The sequence below is a fragment of the Camellia sinensis genome, chromosome 13 (assembly GCF_055761805.1).
Source record: "Camellia sinensis isolate YWXY chromosome 13, ASM5576180v1, whole genome shotgun sequence".
Lineage (NCBI taxonomy): Eukaryota > Viridiplantae > Streptophyta > Magnoliopsida > Ericales > Theaceae > Camellia > Camellia sinensis.
Window position 1 is genome coordinate 17,800,980 of NC_138973.1, and position 12,715 is coordinate 17,813,694.

At 50.7% G+C, this 12,715-nt stretch overlaps 1 protein-coding gene across 1 annotated transcript in view; it reads left to right on the forward strand.

The window, feature by feature from the left end:
* Positions 1-408: 408 nt before the first annotated feature.
* The window catches only part of LOC114263542 (putative indole-3-pyruvate monooxygenase YUCCA4), a 48,657-nt gene continuing 36,350 nt past the window's right edge, over positions 409-12,715 (forward strand). The window contains exon 1 of the mRNA XM_082900310.1: positions 409-1,039. Within this exon, the coding sequence (XP_082756436.1) occupies positions 415-1,039 (625 nt within the window). The 5' untranslated portion in view covers positions 409-414. The remainder of the gene's footprint in view (positions 1,040-12,715) is intronic.

The following is a 12,715-nucleotide window of genomic DNA, read 5'->3' on the forward strand; positions in this document are numbered from 1 at the left end:
TGACAGGCTATATATATATATATGAGCATAAACATTCTGCTGAATGCACAAAAATATTGTCTTCTTCTCTAATTTCTGTCAATGTTTATCTGTTTCTATACACGAGTTTGAAGCCTTGATTGGTGAGTTCACACCAAGAAGACTGGTCATTGAATCCTAGAGAACGACCGCCAAAAATCCATCTGCACCGAGTGGAGCAAAATCGTTTCTTAAGGACAACGGATTAAGTTTCTTGCCTCGACGTTTCATACTCTCTATTGGTTCTCAATAATTTTTCTTTTCACTACGTTTATTTACTCATTCTTGTTAATCAATCATTGTTTTTAACTCTCTATACAAAAAACAAAGGTTTTAAAGAAACAGAGCTCCCTTTTCTTTTCTTTTCTTTTCTTTTCTTTCCTTGGGCTATTCCAAATGGGTTCTTGCAAAAATCAAGAGGGCAATCGACAAAATTGCTTGTGGGTTCACGGACCTATCATTGTAGGTGCTGGACCCTCTGGGGTAGCAGTCTCAGCTTGCCTCAAGAACAATGGTGTACGCTCTCTCATTCTTGAAAGAAGTGACTGTATAGCTTCTTTATGGAAACAAAGAACATACGATCGTCTCAAACTCCACCTTCCCAAACAGTTCTGTGAACTTTCACTGTTTGGTTTCCCGGAAAATTTCCCCAAGTACCCAACAAAACACCAGTTCATATCATACATGGAGTCATATGCTTCACACTTCAACATCGAACCAAGCTTCGAACAAGTGGTGACAAGAGCAGAGTTTGATTCAACTATTGGGTTTTGGAGGGTTCAAACTCAAGATTGTGAGTACATTTCCCGGTGGATTATCGTTGCCACGGGCAAAAATGCCGAGCCTGCGATACCGGAAATTCCAGGGATTGAGAGGTTTGATGGGCCTATTGTGCATACAAGTTTGTATACCTCTGGTTCTGATTTCAGAAATCAGAGTGTTTTGGTGGTTGGTTGTGGGAATTCTGGTATAGAGGTTAGTTTGGACCTCTGTAAACACAATGCAACCCCTCATATGGTTGGCTAGAAGCACTGTAAGTTTCATTTAGTTTTTTTAAGTACTTTTGCTTTATATTATGGCTCATTTTTTTTTTCTTTCTGCCTATGCATTAAAATCAATTTTTGGGCAGTTGAAACCACTTATTTGAAAATAATTTTCAAATTTTTGGATTTGGATAACAAATATTTACACAAAAATTGTCACAAAATCCGACATAAAAAATATATGAATGTTTTGACATTTGAAAAGTGAGTCCTATAGTGAACCATTTAAAATATAATCTTATTCATTCATGTATGTTTTGCGTATGTTCTTTGAGAGGGAGATTAAAGATATGGAATTGGGCCGGACAGATTTGGGCCGAACAGGTGTTGGCCCAAGTTGTGTGGCCCGGCCTTGAAGGAAGCTGCTTGGTTAAGGCAGCACGTGAATTGACCGAGCTGCAAGGATCCGTGGTTACGAAGCCAGTCAAGTGAAAAGTCCAACGCCAGGAAAGGCAAGGTTGGACCGAGGTACCTGTTTGCTCGGCAGGTAGGTCGACCGCAGACAAGCGCGAGTTGCCCCGAGCTCGGCTTTGCCGAGATGCCGCCGACTCTGGTCCTCATCTGAGCTTAGCTGTTGGAGTACTTGGGCATGAAGCGCAGCATGGTAGACAATGGGCGAGATGACACTGCTCGGCTGCCGAGCTCCCAGGCGAATGGGCAGGCAGTTGGGTTAGGTGGTGCTCAGCAAGGTTTATGCTGACAGATGGGATAGCAGTGCCACGCGTTGAGAGGTCACTGGGAGTCGATTTGGGGCGCAGAAGGTATATAAGCATGTCTGTGCCCCCCATACGGAGACAGATGTACATTTGGTAAGAGAAACACTTAAACGCAATTCTCTCCATTCTCTCTATCTATCCCCTGGTGTGTGTTCTAACTTGACCGTCAGAGGGGTTTTCTGGCCACACACCGCCGGGTAGCTCACCGCCTTTGTGTACGCAGGTGATCGGATAGAAGCGGAGCTTGGAAGAAGGGAGTACGGGCTCGCCTGAATATTTGCTCCCCGTACAATTGGCGCCGTCTGTGGGAAACTTTGCAGATAAAACCTTGCCTTCCTTGCTCATCCGATCGCTTTCTATGGCGAACAACGAAGAGATTCCGCTGTCCGCCATCGATGGACCCACTCCGGAGTCAGGCAGACGGAGAGAGGGACACCCCACCATTCCTCCGATGGGGGACTTGGAGACATTCCCAGGAGGACAGTCGGGAGACGCGCGGGATAAGCGCGGAAGAAGTCATGGTCATTCACGGAGTCCAAACGGTCACCGGCGGAGGAGAGACCCACACGCCAGACGTCTGGAAAATAAGCTAAAGGACCAGGACGCCGTCATCCGGCGAATGGCGGCGGAGATGGAGGAGCTGAAGCGGCATGTCAAAGGGAAGGGTGTAGCTAAAGTGGGAGACCACAGTGAGCGCACCCAACCCCGCCGTTCAGGCGGTCAGAGTCAGCGACGCACTCCGTCCATTTCTATTACCAGAAGTTACAAGGTTGGTGATTCCGACGTGCATGCAGAGAAGTCTAGCGCGCAAGACAGCACTTACCAGCCCTCACGTCCAGTAACGACGTCGAGGCACTCTTACTCCGCTCATTCAGAGGATTTGCGGGCGGTCTTAAAGGAGCGGGCTCGCCGGCGGGAAGCTCAGAGGATACCAGCGTTCCAGCGGTTTTCCTACGGGGTTCACGCCAGTGAGGAGGACGGAATGCCTCCACCCCGCCAAGCAGGGCCACTCCTGGTGGATTCAGATCTAGCAAGGTTGAGTGCCACCACTTTCTCCCTGGAAATAGAAACAACACCTCTCCCGTCAGGCTTCCACCAGCCGAAGTTCACATTGTATGACGAGAAGACCGATCCCTACATGCATGTATGTCATTTCCGACAGGTCATGGCCGGACATAGGCGGAATGATGCTCTTATGTGCCTCATCTTTCTGTCAAGTTTGGGCGAACTGGGCTTGAAGTGGTTTGAAAGGCTACCGGAGGGGAGTATTGAGAGGTGGCATCAGCTGGCCGAAGCCTTTGCCACGCGCTTCAAAACCAACACCACAACACCAAAAGAAGTTGATCACCTACTGAGTGTCAAGATGGAACCGAGCGACACATTGAAGGCGTACAACTCCAGATATTGGGAGACCTTCAACGAGATCTTGGATTGCCCAGTCAACCTTGCAATCACTCAATACAAGCGTGGTCTCCCGGTCGGACATAGACTGCGGGACTCGCTTACCATGCACCAACCGACGTCCATGGGTCAGCTCATGCAGCGCATCAATGAGCACATCTGAGTCGAGGATGATGCGGCAGCATCTACCGTGAAGGCAACTCCGGTAGCAACAGATAAGAAGACAGCAGGCAAAGTGCACGTAGTTGGGCAAGAGTCCAGCCGCTCAAGTGACCGAGCAGAGGAATCGGACCGTGGCTCGAATCGCAAAAATCGGGGTAGAGGACGTCGGAATGACCGGGATGACTACCCCCGAGATGACGTAGCGGACGCAAACAGAAGGTTGAAGGCAAGGACTGGCATAACCACGGTCTTTAAGATTCCAATCTATCGCATACTTAGTGAAATCCGAGACGAGGAGTATGTCCGGTTTCCTGCTAAGTTGGGCGATGGACAAAAGGGCTACAATCCGCGGTATCGTTGCACATTTCATCGGGAGCGAGGCCACCGGACTGAGGATTGTTTGCCTTTGAGGCAACACCTGGAAGAGCTTGTCGCGGCCGGACACCTAGACCTTTACATTGATAGGGGCGTAAAGGCGAACCAGGCTCCGGTTGAGCCCAAGGGACAGGATGACCGAGATGCGCCACCACAAGGAGTTATTAATGTCATCCACGGCATAGTGGAGCCAGAGCGTGTTTACGAACTCCGGGGTATTGTCAAAAAGGCAGAACATATGAGGGAGGTTTTGTTGGTACAGCCTGCCATCAAGAGGGAGAAGACGGTAGAGAAAGATGTGATTAGCTTCACCTCAAGGGATCTAGAGCGTATCCAGACGCCGCACAACGATGCCTTAGTAGTAACACTCCGCGTCAAGGAATTCGATGTCAAACGGATCTTGATCGATCAGGGAAGCTCGGTCGAGATCATGTATTACGACGCGTTCAAGCAACTCAAGCTCCGGGAGACAGACTTGGCTCCGGCAACTTCGCCACTGGTTGGTTTCAACTCACAACCGGAGTGGCCTTTGGGAAAGATTATCCTGCCGGTCAAAGCGGGATCCATGGTCAAGTAAGTGGAGTTTTGGGTGTTACAAGTTCCTTCTACTTACAATCTAATCCTTGGAAGGGGATGGCTTCACGCCATGCAAGCCGTGGCGTCGACCTACCATCAGGTGATGAGATTCCCCTCGGCTATGGGGGCAATTGAGGAGATTTGGGGAGATCAAGTCATGTCCAAACAATGCTTCGTGGCAGTGAACGGGAGCCGGGCTGCCAAAGGCTTCGTTCAAATGATAGAAGGACCAGAAGACCGGGGAGTTCTTGACGATGTGGGCACCAAGGCAGAGGACAGAGCTGTTGAGGAATTGGTGGAGGTGCGAGTTGATATGGAGCGACCGGATAAGTTCTTCCTGCTCAGTTCCAGCCTCACAGCCCAAGAAAGGACCGAGATGGTTGAGTTTTTGTTGACCAACATCGAAGTCTTCGCATGGTCGCCTTACGATATGCCCGGCCTCGATCCAAGTTTTATCTGCCATCACCTCAATGTCTTCCCCAGAGCAAAGCCATTCATTCAGCGAACAAGGAGATCGACGCTTCATCACGCCGAGGTAGTTGCAGAGGAAGTGAAAAACTTGCTTGAGGCACGAGCAATTCAGGAAGTGCACTACCCTCGATGGATTTCCAACACAGTAGTGGTGCCCAAGAAGAATGAGAAGTGGCGAGTTTGTGTCGATTACAAGACAGTTACCCGAGCTTGTCCGAAGGATAGCTTTCCTTTGCCCCGTATTGACCAGCTTGTGGACTTGACAGCTGGACATAATCGGCTCAGCTTCTTGGATGCCTATCGCGGCTACCACCAGATTGCCATGCATGGGCCCGACCGAGAGATTACTTCATTCACGACTCCAAGGGGACTCTTCTGCTACCGAGTCATGCCTTTTGGTTTGAAGAACGTCAGGGCAACTTTTCAGAGGATGGTGACCAAGATGTTTGCTCCTTTGCTTGGGCGGACAATGGAGGCCTACATTGATGATATGGTGGTTAAAAGCCGGCATGCAGGAGACCACTTATCGGACTTGGCTGAAATGTTCGCCATTCTCAAAAAACACAAGCTGTGCCTGAATGCGTCTAAGTGTGCCTTTGGCGTGGGATCTGAAAAATTTTTGGGATTCCTAGTCACGAACCGAGGCATCGAAGTAGACCCCACTCAGATCAGTGATGTGCAAGATTTGAAGCAGCCCAACTCGACTAAGGACGTGCAGCATCTGGCCGAGATGGCCACCGCGCTTAATCGATTTATAAGCCGGTCATCAGATCGCTGCCACCCTTTCTTTCAGGCACTGAAATCAAAGTTCTCGTGGGACGAAGATTGTGACCGGGCTTTGGCCGAGCTCATGGAGTATCTGTCTTCTCCGCCACTGTTGGTTACACCAAAACCAGGCGAGGAACTCTATCTTTACCTTGCCGTCTCGCAGCATGCCATCAGTGCGGTGCTTGTCCGAGCTGAAGGAATTAAGCACCTCCCAATCTTCTACGTCAGTAAGACCTTGCTACCGTCAGAGTCGAGATACTTGCCGTTGGAAAAGCTTGCGTTAGCATTGATGATGGCTTCAAGGAAGTTGGCGCACTATTTTCACGCCCATACCATCATCGTTCTGACCGAATTCCCCCTTAAGGCCTTGTTTGAACGGGCAGACTGCTCTGGCCGAATTCTCAAGTGGGCGGTCGAATTGGGTCATTTTGATGTCATGTTCCAGCCGCGCACTGCTATAAAAGCCCAGACCTTGGCCAATTTCGTTGCGGAATTCTCACCAGGAACTCATCCGGTGTGCCCGGTCGATATTGCCGTGGCAGATGATGAGGTGAACGCAAGCACGACTGAGACACAACAACTTGGTAGAGCTGGCGACGCGGACTTAGCGCGCCCCTCCGGCACACCCTCAGTTTGTACAAATCCACCGCACGGTGATGCGATTATGGAATTAGGAATCACCGTCCAACTGCTCTATCCGGTACTGCATCACAAAGGGGAGAAGAAGTGGAAGCACTCAGCACAGAGCCTGCGGCCGGCATAATACCGCAACCTGGAGATTCGCCTACGGACTTGGGCATTGTAGATCAACTTGCCGAGCCCGGTGCCGAATCACTAAGGGGGGTAGAAGTGGAAGCACTCAGCACAGAGCCTGCGGCCGGCATAATACCACAACCTGGAGATTCCCCTACGGACTTGGGCATTGTAGATCAACTTGCCGAGCCCGGTGCCGAATCACCAAGGGGGTAGAAGTGGAAGCACTCAGCACAGAGCCTGCGGCCGGCATAATACCGCAACCTGGAGATTCACGTACGGACTTGGGCATTGTAGATCAACTTGCCGAGTCCGGTGCCGAATCACCAAGGGGGGCTGAAGTGGAGCCAGTGCGCACAGAACGTGCAGCCGAACAGCCGAACAACCGCGATCTCATCGACCTTCGAGACTCTCAGGACCCTTCAGAATGTTGGAAGCTCTTTGTAGGGGAGATGTGGAAACTTTTCGTTGATGGAGCGTCGAACCGTCACGGTGCCGGGCTAGGTATCGTTCTTATCTCGCCGGATGGCCTAACTGTTGAACATTCTATCACCCTTGGCTTTCTAGCATCCAACAACGAGGCTGAGTACGAGGCACTTTTGGCCGGACTCAAGAGCGCCCTTCAGATGAAGGCTTCCGAGCTAATGGTGTACAGTGATTCCCAGCTTGTGGTTAACCAAGTCGCTGGGATTTATGAAGCAAAGGATGACAGAATGGCAAAGTACCAAGCTCTGGTCAAGGAACACATCAAGTAATTTCAGGCAATCAGAGTTCAACAGATTCTCCGAGAAGAAAACAGCCGACCTGATGAGCTGACTGGCCTTGCTTCAATGGTTGATTGTACATCTCCTAACCCCCTGTTAATTGAATTCCTTCCACGGCCAAGCATAGAGGAAGCCGGGCAGACGGATGTACTCTGCGCCGCGCTAGGTCCTTCCTAGATGGACCCTATAACCCTGTTTCTCAGAGATAGGACTCTGCCAGCCGACAAGAAAGAAGCGCACAAAGTCCGGGTGAAGTCAGAGCGGTTTTGGCTCTCTCCATCGGGAGCATTGTATAAAAAGTCCTTCATCGGTCCTTATCTGAAGTGTGTGCACCCGAATAGCGTGGAGGCCTTCTTGTACGAAATTCACGAAGGCATCTGTGGCAGTCATGTAGGGGGCAGGTCCCTGGCCTATCGGGCTATTTTGCAGGGCTACTAGTGGCCGTGCATGCAGGCCGACGCACAAAAATATGTCTGCAAGTGTGAAAAGTGCCAGAAATTCGCCCATCAGATCCACCAGCCGGCCAGGGAACTTCTTCCCCTCACCAGTCCTTGGCCCTTTGCAATGTGGGGGCTAGATATAGTCGGGCCGCTACCAACAGTACCTGGCAACCGGAAGTTCTTCATCGCGGCCACAGATTACTTCACCAAATGGGTTGAAGCTTAGCCCTTGGCATCCATCAAGGAGAAAGACGTGAAGCGATTTGTCTGGTAGAATGTGGTCACGCAGTTTGGCATCCCCAAGATTTTGATCTCTGATAACGGCACCCAGTTTGACGGTCGCACCCAGTTTGACGGTCGCCTATTCAGAGGATTTTATGAAGATCTAAAGATTGAATTCTACAACTCTACTCCGGCTTACCCGCAGTCCAATGGTCAGGCCGAGGCATCAAACAAGACCATCCTGGATGGGTTGAAGAAACGACTGGAGAAGGCAAAGGGAAAGTGGGCTGAGGAGCTACCCATCGTCCTTTGGGCATACCGAACGACCCCGCGGCAATCTACCGGGGAAACTCCATTTGCTTTGGCTTATGGCATGGAGGCGGTCATACCTTTGGAAATTGGCATGCCCACCCTAAGAAGTGAAAGTTTTGAGCCCGCACTGAACGCCGAGGCCATCGCCCTGGAACTAGGCCTAGTGGAAAAGCGTCGAGAGAAGGCCCTCATCCACGTGGCCGCCTACCAACAAGAGCTCTCAAGGAAGTACAACAAAACGGTGCACCCCAGACCATTCAAAGTAGGTGATTGGGTTTTGAGGAAAGTTATGGGCAACACCCTGGTGCCAGGTGAAGGCAAACTAGGGGCAAATTGGGAAGGACCCTACAAGATAACCGGTCTGGCGGGCAAGGGGGCATACCACTTGGAGGATCTGAATGGTAGAGGAATACCCCGGCCATGGAATGCGGCCAACCTCAAACTGTATTATTTCTAGTTTTAGCTTTCTTTTTATGCAAAGGAATTTTTTGGCTTACACTTCAGAATGTAATTCTTTTTGTCAATATATAGAAGTGTCCTCCTTGCTTTGGCATTTTGATTATTGCCCTGTTTTGAGTTTCCCAACCGAGATGATTCACTCCGGTTGGAAGAGTTGATGACTTGCTCAACTTAGGATTCCCAACCGAGATGATTCACTCCGGTTAGAAGAGTTGATGACTTGCTCAACTTAGGATTCCCAACCGAGATGATTCACTCCGGTTGGAAAAGTTGATGACTTGCTCAACTTAGGATTCCCAACCGAGATGATTCACTCCGGTTGGAAGAGTTGGTGATTTGTCCAACTTTGTTGTTCCAACCGAGATGGTTATTCCGGTTGAAGAAGTTGATGTTTGGTTCAGCGTAGGTAATCTCAACCAAGATGGTATATTCTGGTTGACAGACTTGCTGATTTGTTCAACTTCGTTGTTCCAACCGCGATGGTTATTCCGGTTGAAGAAGTTCAATTCTGCTACTTATACCGTGATGTGAATTCTAGTCAGGCTAGGTGGTTCAAACCGAGATGTTTTGCTGAAGATAGAGTTGGAGAAAACCATGCAAACACTTAATGAAATTAAAGCTTTGCATTGATAAAAAGTTAATACAAAAGGTGGGGAACTTAGCCCGGTTACATTTGCAGACAAAGAAAAAAGAAAACTAAGCTAAGCGGGAGAGGTCTGGGAATTCCTCATCAGCTTCTAGGTTGACCGTTGCTGTCTGGTCCTGGACACCGGTTCCAGTCTGGCTGGGCCGCTCCTACTCAGTCTGGTCACCTCCCTCAGCGTCTGCCTCGGCTTCTTCGAGTCCTTCCTCGGCCTCAGCCTGCAGCGCGCTGAAGACGTCATTAGCGTATGGAATGAGGTAGGTCGGTAAGAAGACAGCCGGTGGAGAGGCAAACACGTCAGTGTCAGGACCTTGATCGAGCTGTTGGCAGGCAGACTTCCAACCGGCCTTGAAATAAATGTTCTGGGTGGCGAAGACTTGTTTTTTATAATTGTCTTCCGCCTCTTTGAAGCCGGCATTATTGGCGTCTTCACAATCCTTCTCCCTAGACTTCTTGAGCGCGTCCAGCTCAGCTTGGAGCTCGTCCCTCTTTTTCTCGGCTTCGTCGAGTTGGCCGAGCAACCGGTTGTTGTTCGTGTTGGCAATTTCAAGCGAGGACTTTGCTCTGCCAAGCTCGGTTTGGAGGTTTTGGACTTGGCTGGCAGTGCCGGCTGCCTTTTCCCGAAGCCGGTGGATGCGCTTCATGACTAAGTGTTGTTTTTGGATGGCCTCCAAAAAGGAAACCTGATCAGAAAAGAAATCGTGCAAACACTTGTGAAAATTTCAAAGGCAGATTGAAGCTTACCCTGGCCATGGACTTGACAGACGACTTCACCAACCGGGTGTCAGGGACGTGGTCGCTGCCGACCACGTCGCTCGGTAGGAGAAGGGCCTTGGAAAGATCATAGGCGAGCAGGTGCTCTTTGTCGCCCTTGATCGAAGCTGTCGCCGGGATGTCTTTACCCCGGTGCTAGAGTAGCGGACGCCAGATTGGTGTTGGGTCAGCTATGACGGTAGGTTGCTCGGTGGATAGTTTGTTAATCAGCTCAGCAGACGGGTCCGCGTGAGCTCTTTTGCCAGCCCGGCATGTTTCTTGGCTTGACTGTCCGACAGCTGGAGAAGCTAGGGCGACCACGGCGCCGCTTGACTGACCGGCGGCTGGCGAGCGGATGACGACGCTCGCTATCTCGGCGGACGTTGCGGTGAGCAGGTTTTTGATTCGGCTTCGTTTGGCCATCTCTTGCTCTTCTGTCAACCGGATTAGTGGAACGTCTGGCAAAGTTGGATCTGGAGGAGGTGTTGGAGCGCGGAGAAAGTCTGTTACTTTACTCCGGCGTGGTGCCGAGTATCGGTAGGTTGGCGTGTAGCCGAGCAACTCGTTGCAATCCCGGTGGTTGTAACAGAGCACGGTGCGGATGGCTTCAACGTTGGGGTATTGGTAGTTGGCTTGCAAGGCTTGAATAGCTGCAGGAGAAACAAGAAAAATGGTTAAGTACAGAATAATGTAGAGGAACAATTGACCGAACAGAAGCAGACCGACTTACATGTGGAACCGAAGTTCTTGCTTATGAACCAGCCCGGTACCTCGGCTGTTTCATAATTGCCAGACACCCAGAAGAAATCGTCATCATGCAAGTCCTTGTCTGGTGTGCCGGTCACAATTTTTTCTTTGCCCGGCCTAATCTTAAGGTAGTAGGCGAGGCCATCGCCGGTGTGTCCGAGATTGTACTACCGCAACATCTCGGCTAAGCCTAAGTCTGTGCCAAACCGGTTGTTAAGTTCGTGCACACCGTTTATTATTCGGTAGGTGTTGGTGGACACTTGAGTGGGTGCAAGCCCGATGCGGCATAGGAACTCGGTGATCAACGGGTTGAGTGGGAAACGGAGGCCTCCTTCGACAATTGATAGCACGGTGAAGGGGCACTCCTCTCTGCCCCAGGGCGTTGTCTCAATTTCTGCAAGCTCAAGGTGGACATCGGCCGGGATGCCGTACTCCTCCCTGAACGCAGCTAGGGCAGCCGGAGTATCTACGAGGAATCGAAATTTCCCCATGAACGACCGGCTAAATTAGCTCGGCTGAGGAGGTTCGGCACTGATTGGTGATTGTTGGCTGCTCGGTCTTTGAGAGCCTCAGAAATGGTCAGGGGTCCCCTTGGACTCTGCATGAAAAGGTGGTCAAGTGTGAGAGGAAGCGCGGTCGCGCGAAACGAGCTTGACTCTAGCTCGGTCATTGATTGTGCCAAACCACCTCGGTTGTGAAGGTTAGCCAAGGAGCCCAGTCGTTCAAGCGGACCAGATATTGGCCCGGTCGATCGACCAAACCCTTTGCCTACCCCGGTTTCCACTAAGGTTGTGACAAACAAGTTATTTGCTCGGTTAGATTGGCCTTTTGGATCAAATGGAGACCTGGAGCCCGGTCCGCCCCAAATTTTCAGTGTTCTTCAGGAAAAATGAAGAACACCATTCACAGTGGGAGGTTTGGGTTGGTTCTTAAGACTAATGCCCTAGAAACTGTGTTTTAGTGCCCTAATGTGTGAAATATTAAAGAAGATAGCAACAAAAGAGGAGCTGAAGGACTTACTAGTGAAGGGCAGTGACCTTTCCTTCGAGCACGAGTTCGAGAATGGCGAGAGAAGAAGGGCAGCAGCTTTGGGACGCTTGAGACGGAAGATGGTCAGTGAGAATGAAACAGAGAGAGACGGGGCACGTATATAGCCCCAATTACCGTCCAAATTCGAATATCATGCGACGGCTGGTTGGCTGCTCGAGGACCAACGGGAGAACGCCACGTGTCCCATTGATGGCAGCGTCAGAATTGAAAAGATAGGAAGGTCAGGTGAGGCGTCGACCGAGCAAGCCGAAGAGCCAGGAAGGTCAGACCGGGCATGTTTGAATCCATGCATATCGACCAGCCCGGTTGACGAATAGTAAATTGAGGACCGAGGAAGTGATACCCCGGTCAAAATAGGTAATCCCAGTCACGCTTTAGCGGACGGAATTAAGGGGCAATCAAGAGGGAGATTAATGATATGGAATTGGGCCAGACAGATTTGGTTCGGACAGAGTTGTGCCATACTGATTTGGGCCGAACAGGAGTTGGGCCAAGTTGTGTGGCCCGGCCTTGAAGGAAGCTGCTCGGTTAAGGCAGCACGTGAATTAACCGAGCTGCAAGGATCCGTGGTTACGAAGCCGGTCAGGTGAAAAGTCCAACGCCAGGAAAGGCAAGGTTGGACCGAGGTACCAGTTTGCTCGGCAGGTAGGTCGACCGCAGACAAGCGTGAGTTGCCCCGAGCTCGGCTTTGCCGAGATGCCGCCGAGTCCGGTCCTCATCTGAGCTTAGTTGTTGGAGTACTTGGGCATGAAGCGCAGCATGGCAGACGATGGCCGAGATGATGCTGCTCGGCTGTCGAGCTCCCAGGAGAATGGGCAGGCAGTTGGGTTAGGTGGTGCTCAGCAAGGTTTATGCTGACAGATGGGATAGCAGTGCCACGTGTTGAGAGGTCACTGGGAGTCGATTTTGGGCGCAGAAGGTATATAAGCATGTCTGCCCCCCATACAGAGACAGATGTACATTTGGTAAGAGAAACACTTAAACGCAATTCTCTCCATTCTCTCTATCTATCCCCTAGTGTGTGTTCTAACTTGACCGTCGG